This window comes from Aspergillus japonicus (assembly GCF_003184785.1).
Source record: "Aspergillus japonicus CBS 114.51 unplaced genomic scaffold BO86scaffold_16, whole genome shotgun sequence".
Lineage (NCBI taxonomy): Eukaryota > Fungi > Ascomycota > Eurotiomycetes > Eurotiales > Aspergillaceae > Aspergillus > Aspergillus japonicus.
Genome location: NW_020291653.1, coordinates 292273 through 309769, shown reverse-complemented (window position 1 = coordinate 309769; position 17497 = coordinate 292273). Strand labels below are relative to the sequence as shown.

At 52.6% G+C, this 17497-nt stretch overlaps 5 protein-coding genes across 5 annotated transcripts; 2 read left to right on the top strand and 3 right to left on the bottom strand.

Annotated features, from left to right (window-relative positions):
- Positions 1-279: 279 nt before the first annotated feature.
- On the bottom strand, positions 280-2912 carry BO86DRAFT_310203 (SUI1 family translation initiation factor; the record flags this gene model as incomplete). Its single annotated transcript, XM_025667851.1, has 9 exons — positions 280-428; positions 491-583; positions 716-790; positions 2261-2281; positions 2347-2444; positions 2573-2589; positions 2649-2680; positions 2752-2802; positions 2876-2912. 9 exons carry the CDS (start codon positions 2910-2912, stop codon positions 280-282), a joined length of 573 nt encoding a protein of 190 aa, XP_025528962.1.
- Positions 2913-6196: 3284 nt separating this feature from the next.
- On the top strand, positions 6197-11956 carry BO86DRAFT_455410 (mediator of RNA polymerase II transcription subunit 12). The gene is made up of 6 exons (XM_025677108.1): positions 6197-7132; positions 7189-7786; positions 7853-8057; positions 8112-8747; positions 8804-9105; positions 9161-11956. The coding sequence occupies exons 1-6, from the start codon at positions 6526-6528 to the stop codon at positions 11544-11546; spliced, it is 4734 nt and encodes a 1577-aa protein (XP_025528961.1). The 5' UTR covers positions 6197-6525; the 3' UTR covers positions 11547-11956.
- A 209-nt stretch (positions 11957-12165) lies between these two features.
- Positions 12166-13672, top strand: BO86DRAFT_408905 (CIA30 family protein). The gene is made up of 3 exons (XM_025674376.1): positions 12166-12332; positions 12397-12630; positions 12794-13672. Exons 1-3 carry the CDS (start codon positions 12245-12247, stop codon positions 13582-13584), a joined length of 1113 nt encoding a protein of 370 aa, XP_025528960.1. The 5' UTR covers positions 12166-12244; the 3' UTR covers positions 13585-13672.
- Positions 13673-13756: 84 nt separating this feature from the next.
- On the bottom strand, positions 13757-14885 carry BO86DRAFT_310157 (phosphoribosylaminoimidazolesuccinocarboxamide synthase; the record flags this gene model as incomplete). The annotated part of the gene is made up of 3 exons (XM_025667847.1): positions 13757-14136; positions 14254-14629; positions 14736-14885. 3 exons carry the CDS (start codon positions 14883-14885, stop codon positions 13757-13759), a joined length of 906 nt encoding a protein of 301 aa, XP_025528959.1.
- Positions 14886-15185: 300 nt separating this feature from the next.
- Positions 15186-16610, bottom strand: BO86DRAFT_398432 (aldo/keto reductase family protein; the record flags this gene model as incomplete). Its single annotated transcript, XM_025673555.1, has 8 exons — positions 15186-15503; positions 15557-15695; positions 15750-15837; positions 15887-15977; positions 16034-16092; positions 16149-16169; positions 16237-16313; positions 16366-16610. 8 exons carry the CDS (start codon positions 16608-16610, stop codon positions 15186-15188), a joined length of 1038 nt encoding a protein of 345 aa, XP_025528958.1.
- Positions 16611-17497: the final 887 nt, after the last annotated feature.

The window sequence follows — 17497 nt, the reverse complement described above, 5'->3', positions numbered from 1 at the left end:
CAACTTGACAGTATTCTTTTTCGACTAAGGCTTCAGGTCCTGTGTACCGAGCAAAGAGCGACGAAAAGGTATTCAAAAGGCGACAGTTTCTGTAAGCCGATCGACCTTGACCCTACCTTGCAGTGACGTAGTGGTGCAACAGCAAAGATGGGAGAAAAGCGACAGATACAACAGAAACAAGGTTGCTCTTCCAAAGCCTTCCACCACTGCACAGAGTAGTAACGTGGACCGAAAAAAAGAAAAGAAGGGGACCGGAACGGGGACGTGACGACGGGGTGCTTAGAAACCGTGGACCTTGATGGTCTTGGCATCCAGCTCGAGACCCTCCTTCTTGTCGGTCAAGAACTCCTGAACATCTTTACGCTGATCACCCTGGAGCTGAATCACCTCGCCCATCTCGGTGTCGTTGACGATGGTGCCATTGCAGGCTGGAGACGGATTAGTTGGATGCCTGAAAGGCCGGGGCGTGGCGGGTCTAGTTGAGACGTACCGAACTTCTTCTTGATCACCTTCAAGATCTTCTTCTGGTCAAACTTCTTCGGAAGACCCTGGACCGTAGTCAAGGTCTTACGACCATTGCGCTCTGCGGATGGTTGTTAGCCTCTTGGTTCGTGTCGGACGAGATGGACGAGATGTCACCACAGCCAACGAGACGTGGACAGTGAGACGGCGACAGCATGGGTGCAAAACAGAAAAGAAATCGATTATGACGTACGTTGAATCCGTATATGGATGTAGTTTTGAGACTGCTTGGTCTCGCCGGTGTCTTCGTCAGCTTCGGCGAAGGGGTCTGTGGAAAAGGAGCACGTGTCAGCCTCAGGCTCATGACCTAGCATTACCCCGCCAAAAAGTGATGCGAATCCGACCACCGTCCAGAATACCGGCCAAGTGGCCATACTGCGCCACCGAATGACATGCAGTCCATCCTTGATAAGAATAGGACGGTCATAAAGCAGGCTGGGCAGCATGCGAAGGGGTGTTTTCGCGACAACGTCGACGTTGCCCACAGACGAAGGAGGGGTGGCGAGCGACTTACCGAAGGTCTTAAGGTTTTCGATGGACATAAACTCGGCCTTTCGTCGTAAACGGCCCTTAAAAGCGGTATAGGTAAAGTGAGCGGAGGGGCGAGAATAGATATCTCTGTTAACGCGGGGGGAGCGATTGCGAGTCGTGGAGACTTGAGGGAGGTTCTTGAAGATGGAGTGTAGGGTGGGAAGGTCGGGAAGGAAGCAAAGAGAAGAACAGAAGAGCCTTTTGAGGGGCGCGGCTTGCATTTAGCGCCCTTGTGGGGGAAGGCGGTGTGGGCCAAAGGGGCCTGACTAAGCCCAGCCAGGCAGTCTGACTCTGCCTCTGCCTCGAATTCTGGTCACGGTGACTGGCCCTGTTCAATAAAGCCAGTAAATCCTAAATATTATCAGGCATCCCGGTGGTCTATGGGCTATCGGCCGCCTGTCAAAAGAAGGCTTGAAAGAGGCGTCTGGCTCTTCAGGATTTAATTGGTTTGAAGTGAAAGTTCATGTTTGGTGGCAACCCTCTTCGGCGCATTGCACCCTGCTGCGTCTCCCCACTCACCACCAATACTTTCGTGACGCTGCCGACGTAGCCCTTACGCACTGGCTATGTTCCAGCCCAGCCAGTACTGGGGTTCGGGTTCAGGCTGTCAGATTCTCAAAAGGCTATACGCACATATTTTCCCGCCAAGTCAATTACACTTTGAAACTGTTCGTTCCTCAGCCTCTTGTCCCTGTTTGCCTTCGCATTAGTCTCTTTTGCTCTGTCTTTTCAGCTTCAATGCATGTATGCACTCTGCAACCATTTTTAAGTTGCCACTGCCACTGTCCCTTGTACTACCCCATGCGTGGCGATAGCGAGCGCTAGCAGAGATGACATTATGGTATTTCTGGTATTATAGTATTCGTACAGAACCGTCAAATTTTCCCTGTACATGAGAGCAAAGCTCCCTGGCTATGAAGCTGCAACACCAACCCCATTTGACTTTTCCACTTCCCAGTCGGTAACGCTTGGATATGCTGTATGATTTCGGTTGCAGATTCGGAAACGCCATGAATTAATCGTGTATCAAAAGACTTTCGCAAGGGTATGTTTGAACGGGCCTCCTTCAGGGAGAAGGGGAGGGGGAGGGAGCAGCAGCACCCCGCGCGGTCTGAGGAGGCAGGAAGATGGGGAAGTAGGTCTGCATGATATGGATCAGTAACGAGGTACTGGAGCATGCGACTGCTGCTGCAACGCAGAACAACACATACCACGGCCAAGGCCATCACTAGGAACGCGCGTCGTTAGTCAGTCATCCATACTCCATAGTCTCGCAGGCTGGGGTGCACGAACAGGACATCAATACAGACATATAAGCCGGTGTAGAAGCGTTTCTCTTCTGGTCTGGGGTCTCACCCAGCCAACTCTGGAGAGAGAAGACGAAGGACACCCTATCCATGTGTTAGAGATAGCCACAGTGAGATGTCGCTCGAAACGTACCATCCGATCATTCTAATTGAGCCGCAGTGGTCAGCTACCGGAGCCGGATTGATGTCTAAGAGATCAGTTCCCTGCTCACCTGTTCCTGGTAAACATCTAAAGCGAAACAATTAGTGTCTTCTGGCTGTGAAGTGCGGAGCTGGACTGCAACATACCGCAGCCATGGGCATGGTGCTGGACATCGCGCCTGTTCCAAAACATCAATACGAGCCCAGTTGCGCCTTATAGTAAGATGTCTTTCTATCGCTCGTTACGTACTGGACATGTCGGCCTCATTCTTGTCTTTGGGCGGGTCGATGTAGGGGATGGCTATAAGATGCGACGTCAGCATCAGCAAGAGTGCGCTTTGGCGAGGTTCAAGACTTGGAAGCAGGCAACATACCAAGATCCAACCTGCGCATATCCTTCTTGGTCGACATTTTGTGATATTTTGAATGTTATCTCAGTTCTGTTTCAGGCTGGGGGCGTAAATCCGGGGTGAGAGACAGTTGAACTGGCCAACCAAGCGACCAGCGCCGCCAAGCCCGAAAGCGGAAAGGCCGCTGCTGTCCATACTGCCACCATAACCCATGGTTATCTCCCCGGGTTTATCTCCCTATCAGACATCTACTCTACGTAATCCGCCTTGGATAACACCGGATGTCAGGCACTCCTACCTTAGCCGAGCATCAGAAGACCCAAATATCTTTTGAGATCAACATATTATCAGGGTTACCATGTTGATCATAAGTTCTCGCGCAAAGGGCGTGCAAACGATAACTTAACACCCGCTTCGATCGGAACGCGACCGTTCGCCTCCGAGAAGGGCAGGCAACTTTAGTCTTTTTGCTCGCTTGGAGTGGCCATTGAAACTCATCGGCCCTGTGTTGCATATCCGATCTAGCCACTTGACTGGAATGTAGCTGCTCCAATGGCATCAACAATCCAAGACACCTCCAGGTACTATGCAATCACGAGAAGTTTGTTTGACTCTCGGGGAATTGCGCAAGCACCGTCAATGGCGGAAGATCGACAACTGCTGTCTCGTCTGGCTCTTGAGCCTTGACTGGGGACATCACGCAGATTGGAAATGCACGGTCCTCCTGTTTGATGTCTCGTACTATATGAGACCGACTTATCTATCGTGAAGTAAGAAGCGTGCCTAATTTTTGTACCTATGCTATCGGTACATCTCTTTCAGATGACAGATACGAAGCTTAGTCACTGACACGGAACTGACCCGGAGGTGTGGCCAAAGCAATTCAGATGCGCCTTTTCCAGGGTTCATTCGGATTGGGACTGTAGACTGTACTTGTGCGACAATGACACCTCCGGAGGCGCTTGTCGAGACGCAAATCTGATCCGACTGCGTAGGACTGCATCCTGCAGGCCGCTGAGATGGAGATTGTTCTGTCACAGAATGGGTTATCGTGTGAGGGCTCGGTCTGTGCTTTGGCAAATTGGCAAATCTCGGGCAATAAATTACAGCCCGCGACGACCAAGAGGACACTTGGGCCTCTAGTTCGGTTCTCGATCATTACATGGATGGTGCGTGATGTTGTGTGCTGCTTAGGGAGAGATGAGATCTGGGGATAAATGGGTACTACTAGACATTGTACTGAATATTAAGGAGAACGGGCCACGTGAGAATAAGGCCATACCGCTTAGTGGAAGGAAGGAAGATCGACAGAATATACTGTGGTGGTTAGTTAGCCATGGAATTGGGATAAAGTGCGGAGAAGGATGACCAGATGAAATGGTGCATCCATCATACCACACAATATCATGCCACTTGAGAGGGGCAAGACGCCAACACCCGTTCCCAGAAAGGCTCTCTTGAGTCTTGAGTCCTGAACAAACCCCTCGGACGGCAATCGGTCCCGGGAAATGGGTCACAGAGCCCGATGGCGACTTGGAGAAATCTGTGGCCCACAATGAATGGAGTTGAAGTGGGTTCATCTCTGAGTAGTTCAAAGGGGAGTTGCAGAAGACTTAGAATTTCCGCTTTCATTCGATAAGAGTCCAGGAGACACACAATAATGATTATCGTAGGTAACCGGGCATTTGTCATTATAGGTTCTGGGCGTAGGCTCGGTTTCAGCCGGTCAAGGCACAGGCACACTACGCGATAGACTAGGCTGGATGGTTCACTGGCACATTTGAAGATCCCAGATGCGCTCACCGTATGTTCGGAAGTAGGACAACCCGAGGAAAAGATTTCATCCCCAGTTCAGAATCATCCTAGCCCAGTATGCACGGTCTGTTTGACTGCCCACGTAGTCTGGCAAGAGGTAGTAGGTAGCAGGTACGTGGTACGGGGTCTGTGGTGCATCATGCTATGAGTGCTTCTTTCCTCCTCCTCCTCCCCCTCCTCCTTTTGCAGCTCTTCCCCTTTCCATGTGGGCTCATATGTAATCCGTACGTATCACCCAGCTTACTCCGTATGTACAGTACCTGCTGTGCTGATGGCCGTAAATCCAGTGCTTCAGACATGAGTACTGCGGAGACAAAGTACTCTCCGTACGGGCGCAGGGATTAGCGCACGCCAGGGGGAAGATCTGCGAACGATGATTAGACTAGCCCGTTGGAGAAAGTTGTTTGTGCCAGGCTCCTTGTGGTTGAACCCTCCTGAACTAGGTAGACTAGGTCCTGAGCATTCAACTGTCCGTCTGTGTATCTTCCTTGCGACTGGCCCTGATTATGTCCAATCCCGTTGAACAAAGAATGGGGTCATATGCCGCGATATCATCAGCTAATCGCGTGGATGTGCAGACACGCTGGTACAGTGTGCTGTGGTCATCCCATCAAATGATGCCAAGTGAATCCTTTGTTTAAAAATGGGGTGTGGAATCCCACGGGGGCTATTCGATGACCCAGGTCCATCGCCGTCCGGTCATTGATCGTCTAGAATAGGAGAGGATATCCGAGTCATGAATGGGGTGGATCATGAATGAAACTCTTTGAGGCAAATAATGTGGATGCATCGAATCGCTTGATTGTCATGGATCATGGATCGGATTGAGTGCCGAAGTTCAGAGACCCCGTAGATACGTAAGAAGAGTAAATGGACAAAAGTAATGGATCCCTCAGCCATCTGCTCCGGAGATAGAGAGGAGAGAGATAGAGGAGAGAGAACAAGTTGGAGGCAGATAACCGATTGTACTGTACTTACTGTATTGTACAAAGTACTCCGTGTAATTGCCATACGCGTGCAGGGGGAGAGTTGGAGAGTTGGAGAGTTGAAGAGTTGGTCAGTCACTCGTCCGAAGTCAAGGCCGGTAAAATCGCGGTATCACTGCCCCATTCTGGCCATTCTGGCCATTTTCCCCATTCTTCCCATCAATCTCCGTGGTCGACGGGTGTCGATCCGGTAAGATTACATGTTCAGTCTGTTCTCCTCCGGTAAGCTGATGCCAGTTGGTCCCTCCTTACGTTATCTCTATGAGTATCTGGAGATCAAGTCAACTCTCTCGGTCGCCGTACTCGGCTCTTTTCCTGTTCGGTCGCCTCTCCCCCCCCATAACAGCATTAGCATTCATTACCCTTTTACCTTATCCTTAGTCTTTCCATTCTGGTTCGAGTGTCCTGATTTCCCAATTCCCCTTCTTCTGACCTTCTTCTTCTTCATCTTCTTTGTGCCCCCCTTTACTCCCACAATCCCCAGACTTTTGTTAACTTGCTATTGTCCCCTAGCGGACAGATCCACCTGCAGCCTTCCGCCTCTCCCCCCCCCCCCCCCCCCCCCCCCCCAAAGTACAGTACAGTCTCCGTACTTCTCTCTCACTTGAACCCCCGGTCCCCGACGGTTACAGTGATCAGTATAGCCGCTCGGTCTTGGATCGTCCACTCATCTCCACACCTTAGGGAGTCTTAGATTGAAAGCCCGAATGTGAAATTTATTATCACCTCTTCCGACCTTCCCCCCCTCGGACTCTTGCAACAACTGAATACCACGACTCCATCTGAGCCTAAGACGAGCGTTCAACCCGTCTTCACCCACCGCGCTATTCCAATGACCAGAAACCCAACGCTGAGATACACCATGACGCTAAGATGATACCCCATCCTTCTGCCGGCGTCCAGCCGTGGAGTCGCTCGATGCGCGCTCCCAATAACGGCCTAGGACGCGTGGAGGCCTTCCAAGCACTCAGTCAGTCCGAGCCTCAGTCGGAGAAGCCGCCAATGCCCGTGCCGCCATCGCTCCCCCGACAGCCGGCAGTCATCGACCTCACAACCATTCCCGGAGATGCGCAAGAGAGTGAGCCGCCAGCCAAGCGGCTGAAACTGGATGTGACATCAGGAGTCTATGCGGCAACAGGCAGTCCGGCACCGGTGAGTGGTGGTGAAGCGAGAACCACTCCGGGCACCGCGACTGCTAAACCACAATCATTGACTTGGCGAGGGCGACCGGCATGGTCGTTCCAAGCTCTGCTGTCGGAGACGACTGGAGCTGTCGAGGTCAAAGATGACGATGCTACCGCACAAGGAAAGACCTCCTCGTCTCCGCCTCCTTTGCCTCTCCTCCCTTGGAAGTATACTCCTCAAGAAACACCGGCAACCGATGTCACCAAGATAGCTGAAATTGCACCGGTCAAGGAAGTCAAAACCACACCGTATCGCATTGAGGTGCCTACGATTGCACCCAAAATCAAAGGAGAGAGTGAGTTATCTCATCCAGCCTTTATACGTAGAGGGTATTCTGACCGAACGTTACAGAGGTTGCGGACTTCTCCCCATGGACAGGCAATCACCCGGAAGATATCCTCAACGAGCACACGGCGAAGCAAGGACATTATGACCGCACGCAGGTGTCACAGAATGAGTCCAACACTGCACGGCCGTCGCTTTATGCGCAGTTGAAGCACCGATCAGGTTTGCAGATGCTTTCTTCCGTCTTTGCTGCTGCCCTTGAGAAGAGACAAAGCCACAATATGGTCACGGCTCCGTCGAGCTTCAAGCCACCTCCTCGGGTGACGCTGACGGATAACAAGCGCGAAGCTTGGCTTCGGGATCTTGCTAATCCATCTGTGCCCTTGCGCAGGCTGAGTCGGACGATCCCTCATGGCATCCGGGGCAAGGTGCTTCTCGATCAATGCTTAGGCAAATGGATTCCAGTCCCTCGTGCCATATGGCTGGCAAGATGTGTTGGTGCCAACGAAATTCGTGCGTTCAAAAGGAAGGGCACAAGCGGCGCACTCGCGCTGGGCCTGGAGTCTAAATGGGTTCGTGACTGGACTGCTACCGTCCAACAGTTTCTGGACGGAGTCGTCGGTATTTGTGGTGCTGCGGACTGGAAGGTGAAGATGACTTATGCGTATGTGAATACTGTTCGAAGATATCTCGCTCGAAGGCTGAACGCGCGTCTCTAACTATTGTACAGAGTCAGCCTGACATCACGGCTCTTCTTCGAACGCTTGCTCGACCATGATCAGTATCTTAGCTGGTTTTTGTTATCGTTGGAAAACGCCTCACTCAACACCATTCCTGTTTGGCTCTTGATGCTTGGCATATATTGGAATAATATCATGCGTTACAGGAAACGTGGCCGGAAATTGGCGGAGGTCCTGCTTGAGAAACTGCGACAGGTAATTATTACAATCCATGTTTGCTTATCGTTCTTCGACTGACGCATTCGAAAGATCAAGAAGTCCGGCCATCCCGAAATTCTTCAGCCGCTGGTTGATCGTTTGTCCCGCTGTATAAGACGATTGGTCTTGGAGCATACATCATCCTTAATCCTTCCGAATTCCTGGATGACATACAAGGAATTGATCTCGTCGTGCTTGAACTTTAACGAAACGCCAGATCAGACCATGTTTCATAACTTGGTGGAGCGCAACAGTCGTGTTCAGCTTTTGAAGAGTCAACAAGAAGCAAAAGCTCGGCCACCTCAGCAAAAGGTCATCTCGCTTTTTGATTCACTTCGCTCCGCGCATGACGTTTCTGCCACAGCTTCCGCATGCCTGGACGCTGTCACTGACAAGACTGTTTTGGTCTCCAAACTCCTCGAGTGGGCAGCAACCCCGTTTCGGCATGGGTCTCGCCGTGTCTATACCAGTGTCCGCCTACTACGGAAGTGGAAGATGTCCGGAATTGACATTGAAAGTCACATACTCAATTTCGTTGCAGGCTTCGACAGCAATAGTCGACTCAACATGGAACACATATATCATATCTTCTCAGAGCTCGTTCGGTCTCAGACATTCTCCGTTGGCAGGTACTTGCAATGGCTGATGGCCAAGGGACTTGCACATAGTCCTGCGTCCGAAAATGAGGTCAGAAACATTCAAATGCATAATCATCATGAGGACTTCGAACTGACAATCTGTAGGCTATATCGAACGAACTCCGCCTTTTGATCCAACTTCCATCACACCGTCTACCCGAACATGTCCGCAATCTTCGTAATATGTTAATTGATCGTGCAGGATTCTCCCTCGATCAAGAAAATTCCCTTGTTGCAAAGCTCCAAATGTCGATTGCTGGGCGGCTCCCCCACATTTTCGGGTCAGAGAGGAGCGGTGTCCTGAAAACTAACTTGTCCCTCCCTGCCGAATTGACATGGGCTGTCAAGTCTGAGATTGGTCTTTGGATCCGACGTGGTGTAGCTGAGCATTATCGCAAACCAGGCAGGTATGTTCTTTTGCCAGTCTTCCGCTTCTTGTTTTTGGACTCATGTTCCTTCCAGGAGATATAGCAACATCCCGTTCTTCTCTGACTCGGGCATCTCTGCACTAACTCCTGCCGAATTCTGCATTATTCGAGAGATCCTTGAGGGCTTTGGAGACCTGTCAATGCTTGCGGACGTACTCAAGCAGGCAACTACCTGCGACAATAGTATCGTGCTCGCCTCGGTTGCAGACACGGTCAACTATCACTTTGACACATTCTGTGTGATCAGTGCTGTGCACGATCTCTTTAAGGGCCTCGTTGAATCTTATGTCCGCCTGAAAAGGTTTGGTGCCCCCAGCCTGGACCTGATTTTCTCGTTGATAGAGCTGGGTCTTCGAGTGCCCAGCGAGTTCAATACCGTTGCATTGCTTCGTCAGGACCTTGCTCGGATTGAGAATAGAGCGGCTGTGGCGGCTCCCTCTCCACTCTCCGACCATATCTCGGTGTCTACTGGCCAGATCGATTCCTTGTTTCAGGAGAAGCTTGATCAAACGCTTCTCTCTGGTGGTGGGATGGACGAGTCCACCATGGACACATCCTTCGCCTCGCTTACCAAAGCGCTTCAGGACGGCCACATGAAACTGTCAGCAAATGAAATATGTCGATATATGGCTTACCTTCGAACTTTCCATCCCAAGCGATTCGATGCTATGCTAGTACGATGGGTGTGCGGACTTTTGAAGTCTCAAACCAGATCAACAATGGCGCGGATCCTCCCCCCTCTTATCGGTGTGGGATGTGTTACTATCCATGCTTTCGTTACCTTGGTCAAGAAGCTCCTTCAGTCGGAGAAGGTCGTTGCGGTAATCCCTAGCGTTGCAGAGTTGAAGCTGGATCTCTTCGAACTCCTTGTTCCGCCAAAGCACGACCAAAGTCGTCTCGCAGATATGGTTACCTATCGGTTTCGACTCGCACAGCAAGAGTTCCTTGCTAAACATCCCGAAGAAAGCCTCGACATAATCCGTGATGCTGTACCTTTGATCGCACCCGAGAACACCGGTGCCATATACGGGCCCAGAAGGGATGACCTCACAGAGTGCGCAACCATGCTGCTTCAGCTTCTCCTTACACAGAATCCGGAACGCATCGTCCAGAGTTGTTTGCAGAAGTTTATTGGTCAACACACAGCATCCACAGCTTTACTGCAGAAGGCACTTGACAGCCTTTTGGGCTTCGACTCAGATGCAAGCGACAAGACTACACCTGATGCTGAGAAAGTCATCCGCATGAATAACGATTTTTCGCTTCCCTTTTGTCAACTCAAGCTTCAGCTCTTGTTCAACGCAGAAGCTGCTGGCCAAGACAACAACAGCATCGTGGATGTGATGTTCAAAGCTGCAGTGGCAGATACCAAGTCTCACAATGATCACTGGTATGGCCTAGTGAGCTTGATGAGCCATGATGCTATTCAGCAAATTCGGGAGCGGGCTGAAAGGAGTTTCTTCTCTATCCCCATGTTCGAGGAAAATTCAGATAGTCTCCAATCGATCGAGACTGCAAGGCTCTACCTGACCATGATCGAGAAGTTAGCCCCTTGCATTCCCGAAGCTGGGGTACCGACCGTTGTGCCTGTGCTTGTTGAGAAGATGGAGTTCCTGCTTCAGAAGTTTGTGGCAATGCAAGCAAATCATACTGGTGCCGGAGATGCACGTCCGACAAACCAAGCTAGCCCGTCTTTCGAGAGAAGCCTGGCCTTCTGGTTTTCTGCCTTGCTTCGGATCGTTGTCATTCACCGCGCCTCGTTCAACACACCGGGGCTGGCGCCTAGATCTCATGGCTTACCAGAGCAGACTCGCCTACTGATCTCTATCTTCTGTATCTCTTTGGCCCGTCTTCCGAACCGAGTCCTTCGTCTATTCCCGTCGGCTGATTATTTCCCTCAACCCAAATCAGTGGAGAGCTACCGGCCGTGTCCTGGTATTCTGCTGCAAACCCATGCACTCGATGTTGCTGCCTGCCTTGTTGACATATTCCCGGATGAGGCACGGCAGCAGTGTGCGCGATTCCTCAAGGAAAAATGTCCGCCCTTCCTTCAATTCCAGAACGATGCTAGATTTCTTTACCTTCTCGGTCCCATAGTGGACAGCTCTAATCCTCCTCAACTCACGTCTCTACCGTCTCCTGCCGCTGGCGGCTCTACCCCAACCCCATCAGGAAGCTTAGCCTATGGTCAACAGACGCCGCAACAGTCGTCCACTGCAGTACCATCGGGGCTCTCCGCTGGACTTAGCGAAGGCGTCAATTGCATCGCAAGCCATCTTCGGGTTCAGTACCGCGGGCGGGCCATTGGTGCATACCCTGTGCGTCCATGGGAGCTTCTTGAAGACGCAGCTCCTATCGTTGGTATGAATGACACCGCATTGAGTTTGAAGTACTTCGATGCCAGGCGTGTCCGAGCCTAACGCATACTCCTTTCACGTACATAATACCATCAATCCCACATGTGCCTTCCACTTTCTTGTGTTTTCTTTTCTGCTTTACATACCCATCTGCATCTACCAGTACTTTATTGTCATGCGCTTTCGTCGCTTCTACTTGGGGCCTTCCCCTTCTTCACATGACTCGTTGTCATCGGTTTCGGCAACCCTCCTGGAGAGATTATCAGGTTGTACATACTTATGGATAAAGCTGGGCGTTAGATGGGGTTGGGCAAATTATAGCATATCATGGTCTGTTGCGGGTTCTTGCAGGATGGCATCGAGGAGCGGGTTGCATGAGCGAGTACAACACGTCGTCATCTGGTTGCTGTATAGATTAATCCAATTGTCCGTCGCTGCAGTTGAAACTTCTCAGCGACGAGCTTAGTTCTTCTAAGACTCCACTTGATACAGGCGTAATGATCCATGCACTTAGGCATGAATGTATCCGGCTCCCTGGAAGTGTTGGCAACGACTCTCAGTTGCAGCAAGCAACTGCCATGCATAGGGCAGAGCGGTCGAGGGAGCGGTGAGCGACCCGCCTCAGGCACCGTATCACCTCGGATGTTCGTCTCCGACGTCATGCATTCTTTCTTCGCCTCAGCTACAATTTCTTGATGGGACCCTGCATCTGCATTGAACCTCAACCACCGTGATTGTTTTTACTTCCTCAAACAATCGCAATGATTCCCACGGCCAGATGTCTAGCTGCGAAGCCCTCGGGCTTTTTCAAGCGCAGTATAGATGAGCTTAGCCGCGTCTCCAAAATCGGTGCGTTTTCGCTGTTATCTCCACACTATCATTTCGTAGTATACTGATTCCAGCTGCCGTCTAGCTTGGAACTCCGAAGCCCTTCACACTCCGACCAAGCCCTACGTCCTCCTTGACTTCGAAGATGCCTCCACCGTTGCCGGCTGTAAGACCATGGCCGACCGCGTCGTCGGGGGCTTCAGCACCGCCAGCCTGGACCATGTCCCCGCCGATCCGTCAACGAGCAGCCCGGCGCATGCGCGTTTCCACGGAAGTATTTCCACCAAGTTGCCCCAGAACTGGCGTGTCGAGAGAACCGGTACGTTTTTGTCGGCATGCTCGCGCGCATTGTCCAGACAAATATACCCACCCCTATGACACACACATACACCGCGCCCTTTCCCTTTCCCTTTCCCCTTCGACATAATATCTGGGTATCCCGAAAACTGACCCCCTGCCCAAAACAAAAAAAAAAAAAACAGGCTACGCCGCCTTCCGCAACCAAGACCGCGGCTTCTGGCTCTTCGGCCGTCTCTTCTGGGACGTCGACCCGTACGCCTACCTCGCGCTGCGCGTGAAATCCGACGGCCGCCGCTACACGGTCAACATCCAGACCGACTCGATCATCGAGACCGATATCCACCAACACCGCCTGTACACCCGCCACCACCGCGTGCAACAGCAGCAGCTGCTGCAGTCCGACCGGGACCCCTTCTCGCCTTTCTCCGCCGCCGAAGCCGCGGACTCGCCCGAGCTGGCCGAAAAGCTTTACCCGCAGGGCATCCCGGCCGCGCTGTCGGACGTGCCGCCGGCGTCGACGATCCTTTCGGCGTCGAACAGTGTGACGTTGTCCGGGGCGGCGGTGGACGCGACGGGGTGGGAGACGATCCTCCTGCCGTTCAACGCGTTCGTGCGCACGAATTTCGGGCTGGTGGTCGAGCCGCAGACGTCGATCCTGCGGCAGCGCGTGAAGAGTATCGGGATCGGGTTGACGGATCGCGTGGAGGGGCCGTATGATCTGCGGATTCACAAGATCTGGGCGACGAATGGCATGAGCGAGGCGGAGATCGAGGAGGAGCGGCGCATCTGTGGGGCGGATGCGTTGGAGGTTGATGAGGGCGTGCGGACGAACTGGATTGGTGGTGAACCGGAGTCGTCGGCGCCGAGGGACGATCACGATCACGATCAAGCTGCGCCCGCGGCTCCTTCTCCGGCATCTAAGGGTCAGAATAAGGGCAAGGGGCTGAAGGGACTGCGTGATGAATGGAACTAAACAAAACGGAATTTGGGACCGATAGATTGATTGATACCACCACTCTGAAATGTATATTGGGAAACTGACTATATATCCCTTTTTCTGCTCTCTTTCTCTCTTCTGGGAGCTTATACTAAGCGAGCAGCAGTACCTGCTCGCGTTAACTATATACTACGGCAGTGGAAAGGAATCAGTTCTCCCCACCCGTGATCCGCTCCCACGCCTCGCGGTACTTCTCACTGGTCTGCTGCACGACCTCCTCGCTCATCGCCACGCCCTCCTTCCCCTTCAAGCCCTCCTTGACCAACCAGTCCCGCAGGAACTGCTTGTCGAAGCTGGCCTGGCCCCGGCCGACCTCGTACGAGTCCTTGGGCCAGAACCGCGACGAGTCCGGCGTGAGCACCTCATCGGCCAGCACCACCTCGCCGGTCTCCTCATCGACGCCGAACTCGAACTTGGTGTCGGCGATGATCACGCCGCGCGTCAGCGCGTACTCGTGCGCGATCTTGTACAGCTGCACCGACAGCGACGCAATGGTGGACGCGTACGGCTCGCCGACGATCTCGACGGCTGTGTTTGCCCCGGAAAATAAAAGTCAGCATAACCTTCTGTCCCTTCACAACCCTAGAAAACACCACCCCACTCGATGGCCCCAACTAAGCCGAAGGGCAAAGGAAAGAAACGTACCCCGATCCGGATGGATATTCTCATCATGCGCGCCCAGCTCCGCCTTGGTGCTGGGGGTGTAGATCGGCCCGCCGGGGAAGGCCTCGCTCTCGCGCAGACCCGCGGGGACGGCGAGCCCGTGCACCGTGCCGTGCGTCTGGTACTCCTTCCACGCGGAGCCGGTGATGTAGCCGCGCACGATCGCCTCGATGGGCAGGATGCGCAGCTTGCGCACCTGCATGCTCCGGTTCTGCAGCGCCGGCCGCAGCGCCGCCGGGATCTGCGCCGGCAGGTCCAGCGTCAGGAAGTGCGTGCGGAGACTCGGCAGCGCCGTCGTCAGGATCTCGAACCATTTGCGCGTGCACAGCGTCAGCAGGATGCCTTTGTTGGGGATGCCCTGGTTGTTTTTTGGTGGGTTGAGTTAGTGGCTGGTTTGGATTTGAGGGGAATTGAGGAAAAAGAGGCAGCGGGGCAGAGGGGCACAGGGGCGGTGGAGCATCTACATTCTGCATGATCACATCGTAGGCGGAGATGCGGTCCGTCGCGATGAAGAGGAGAGTCTTCGAGTCCACCTCGTATAGATCGCGGACTTTGCCTCGCGCGATGAGGGGCAGGACACCTTGCAGGTCCGTGGTGGTGTAGGATTCCGTCATGGCGGTTGGGATGGTAACCGAAAGTGCAATTGGGAGAGGTGTTGGAGAGGTAACGGTGGGTTGGTGGTAGGTAGGTAGGATAGGATAGGACAGTGGTGGGAGGAAGCTCAATTGGAAGAGTGAGTCAAATGGGGAAGAGAAGATGGGAAATTGCGGGTGACGCACGATAACTAGACTACATCGATAAGCTTTTTTTTTCCGCCCGTGGGCGGGGTTCCCGGTATGCCTGAGGCAGGACTTTGGCGGGGATGTATACATAAATCGTGCTATCTAGAGCTATTAGGCCAGGCAACATGCAGCTCAGGAGACTATCAGAAGCTTATAACTGTCCTTTGTCAGAGTCTCTTCCCACCATTCCTTCGCCGGCTGGTCTTCTTCTTCATCAAAGATATCAAATCCAAGTTCGTGGCGAGGGTCCGAGAAACGGAATTCTCCCACCAGCCTGGTAATCAGCGACATGGCAACTGTTTCTTCGGTGGTCAACCGCTTCAGATTCATGTTCTCTATTAGATGTGTGATCCGGCTGGTCCTGGGGACCACAGAGATATTCTGCTGCACGATCCAGGAGAGGATGAGCTGGGCCGGAGACCGAAACCTCTTTCGGGACAGCTGGAAAATCTATTCGAGTTGAGTGATTCGAGCTGAGGAGCACGAGGAGCACGAGGACTTACATCCGTGTCTGTCAATGGTCTCATATGACGCTTGTGCCCGATATCCATCAACAAAGGCTTGCCCCCGAGCGGCTGATGAGCCATGACATGGATTCCCTCCATTCTGCAAAACTCCAGCAGGTTGGTCTGTGGGAGATAGCTGTCAAGTGTTTCATTAGCAATCGAATACGCTCGTCCCCTCGGAGTCACTCACGGATGGAGTTCGACCTGGTTGACAGCGGGCCGGATGCGGGCCGTTCGAAGCAACTTCCTGAGCTTGAGAATGTTGAAATTGCCGACCCCTTGTGATGTCAGTGGCAGTCAAGGCAAGTTAAATTGTGGCCTTCATACCAATGAGTCTCGCTTTGCCCTTGTCGACAAGCCGTTCCATGGCACGCCAGGTTGCAGGATATCGCGTGGATAAAAGGTAATCAACCATGCGCTGGTGAATGTGACGGGTTAGCATCGGCTTAGCTGATGTGAATGGCAAGGGTGTACATTTCCATCGGGATTTTGGCGTGGCCGGTGTTCGGGGCCTTTAATGTAGGCATGCGGAACTGAAGCAGATGGTCAATAATCCGCCTGGCCAAATAAGGGGCAAGCCTCATCGTACAGTGCATGAGATAAAGGTCCACTGTACATAGCAGGAGTAGCAGCGGTCAGTATTGTTGAACAGCTGTCAAGGCCAGTGACACACTGACCGTAGTCCAATTTGAGCGCCTTCAAGCTGCGATCAAGAGCAGCCTCGACCTCGCTCGCATCGTGGCACGTTTGGGGTCTTGTGCGGGCGTATTAGACTGGGATCGGTGTCAACACGAAGGAGAACTGACAGCTTGGCAGTCACGAAGATATCTTCTCGCGGAATTTCACTCATTACAATCGCTTCTCCGACCTCCTGCTCGGTTATATACGCGGCCGCCGTGTCGATGTGGCGATACCCGCACAACAGGCCCTTGTACACGACATCCTTAACCTTCTCTCTGGTTGCATCACCGGGGAATGTGCTCATACCAAGGGCTGGGATCGTAACTCCCTGGACGGTGAAAGAGACGGGAATAGTGTCAGGCCTCGTCATTGTGGGCAGGACTTGATTGAGGAAGCTTGGAAAGTCAACGAAGATGTCGAGATGAGAGCTCAAGATATACGGAGCGCGTCTCTTCACCGCATCTTGGACTTTCGAGCCATCACTTGCCCTCGACCCCGCTTCTGGATTGAGGACCTGAAATTAGGAGGCGTGATAACCGGGGTCTTAGCTAAAAAAGAGGGCGCATACGCGCATTAGCAGATGGGTGGGCTAGACGCTATCAGGCAGACTAAGAATCCCATCCCTGTCAGACGCGCAAATCAGATGATGCGCTGTGTTGTGGCTTGCCAGAGACCTGCAGGCGATGCCGTGGCCTATTTGATAGATCAAGAGAGCTTGGTTCGAGTATAAGGCTGAGTGGGCGGATCGAAAGACCGGTATCTCGAGACTGCATAATTGCAGGCATCAGGGTGATTCTCGTGCTGTAGCCCTCTATCCCTTTTGGGCGAGACACAGGGGGCAGCTTTGGATAGTACTCATCGAAGCAATGTGAATGAATAATCCGTAGTCAAACAATGGCTGAATTGTCCTTGATGCACATACCGTACTAGTGACTTGTCTGGGTATTGTAGCTTGGATGATGTTTGCTTAGTGATTCGTACTAGGTAAGTTACCAGTCAGTGAGTGTACTTCGTAGAGCACTGACTTATCCTCCTCCTTCCTATCAACAGTGCTTGCGGACACTAACTTAACTTCCCGAGCACTCCGTACTTTATGCACATTACCTGCAACTCTCATCCTTCAATGAGACACTTTCCTGCATCCTAAGTATGTCCTGTCCTATTTTGGTCCACTCTATCCTCCACTGCCGACGGTCTGGTTCATTCCACCCCAGCTAGTAGTCCATGCCCGACCAGCTCCGGGAGGTCGGACAGATG

Bases quoted from the DNA above. Each gene is read 5' to 3' on its own strand.
- BO86DRAFT_455410 (XM_025677108.1), top strand. From the start codon at position 6,526: ATGATACCCCATCCTTCTGCCGGCGTCCAGCCGTGGAGTCGCTCGATG. The intron at 8,058-8,111 runs GTAATTATTACA...CGCATTCGAAAG, and splicing joins TGCTTGAGAAACTGCGACAG to ATCAAGAAGTCCGGCCATCC. The intron at 9,106-9,160 runs GTATGTTCTTTT...TGTTCCTTCCAG, and splicing joins CATTATCGCAAACCAGGCAG to GAGATATAGCAACATCCCGT.
- BO86DRAFT_408905 (XM_025674376.1), top strand. From the start codon at position 12,245: ATGATTCCCACGGCCAGATGTCTAGCTGCGAAGCCCTCGGGCTTTTTC. The intron at 12,333-12,396 runs GTGCGTTTTCGC...GCTGCCGTCTAG, and splicing joins TAGCCGCGTCTCCAAAATCG to CTTGGAACTCCGAAGCCCTT. The intron at 12,631-12,793 runs GTACGTTTTTGT...AAAAAAAAACAG, and splicing joins CTGGCGTGTCGAGAGAACCG to GCTACGCCGCCTTCCGCAAC.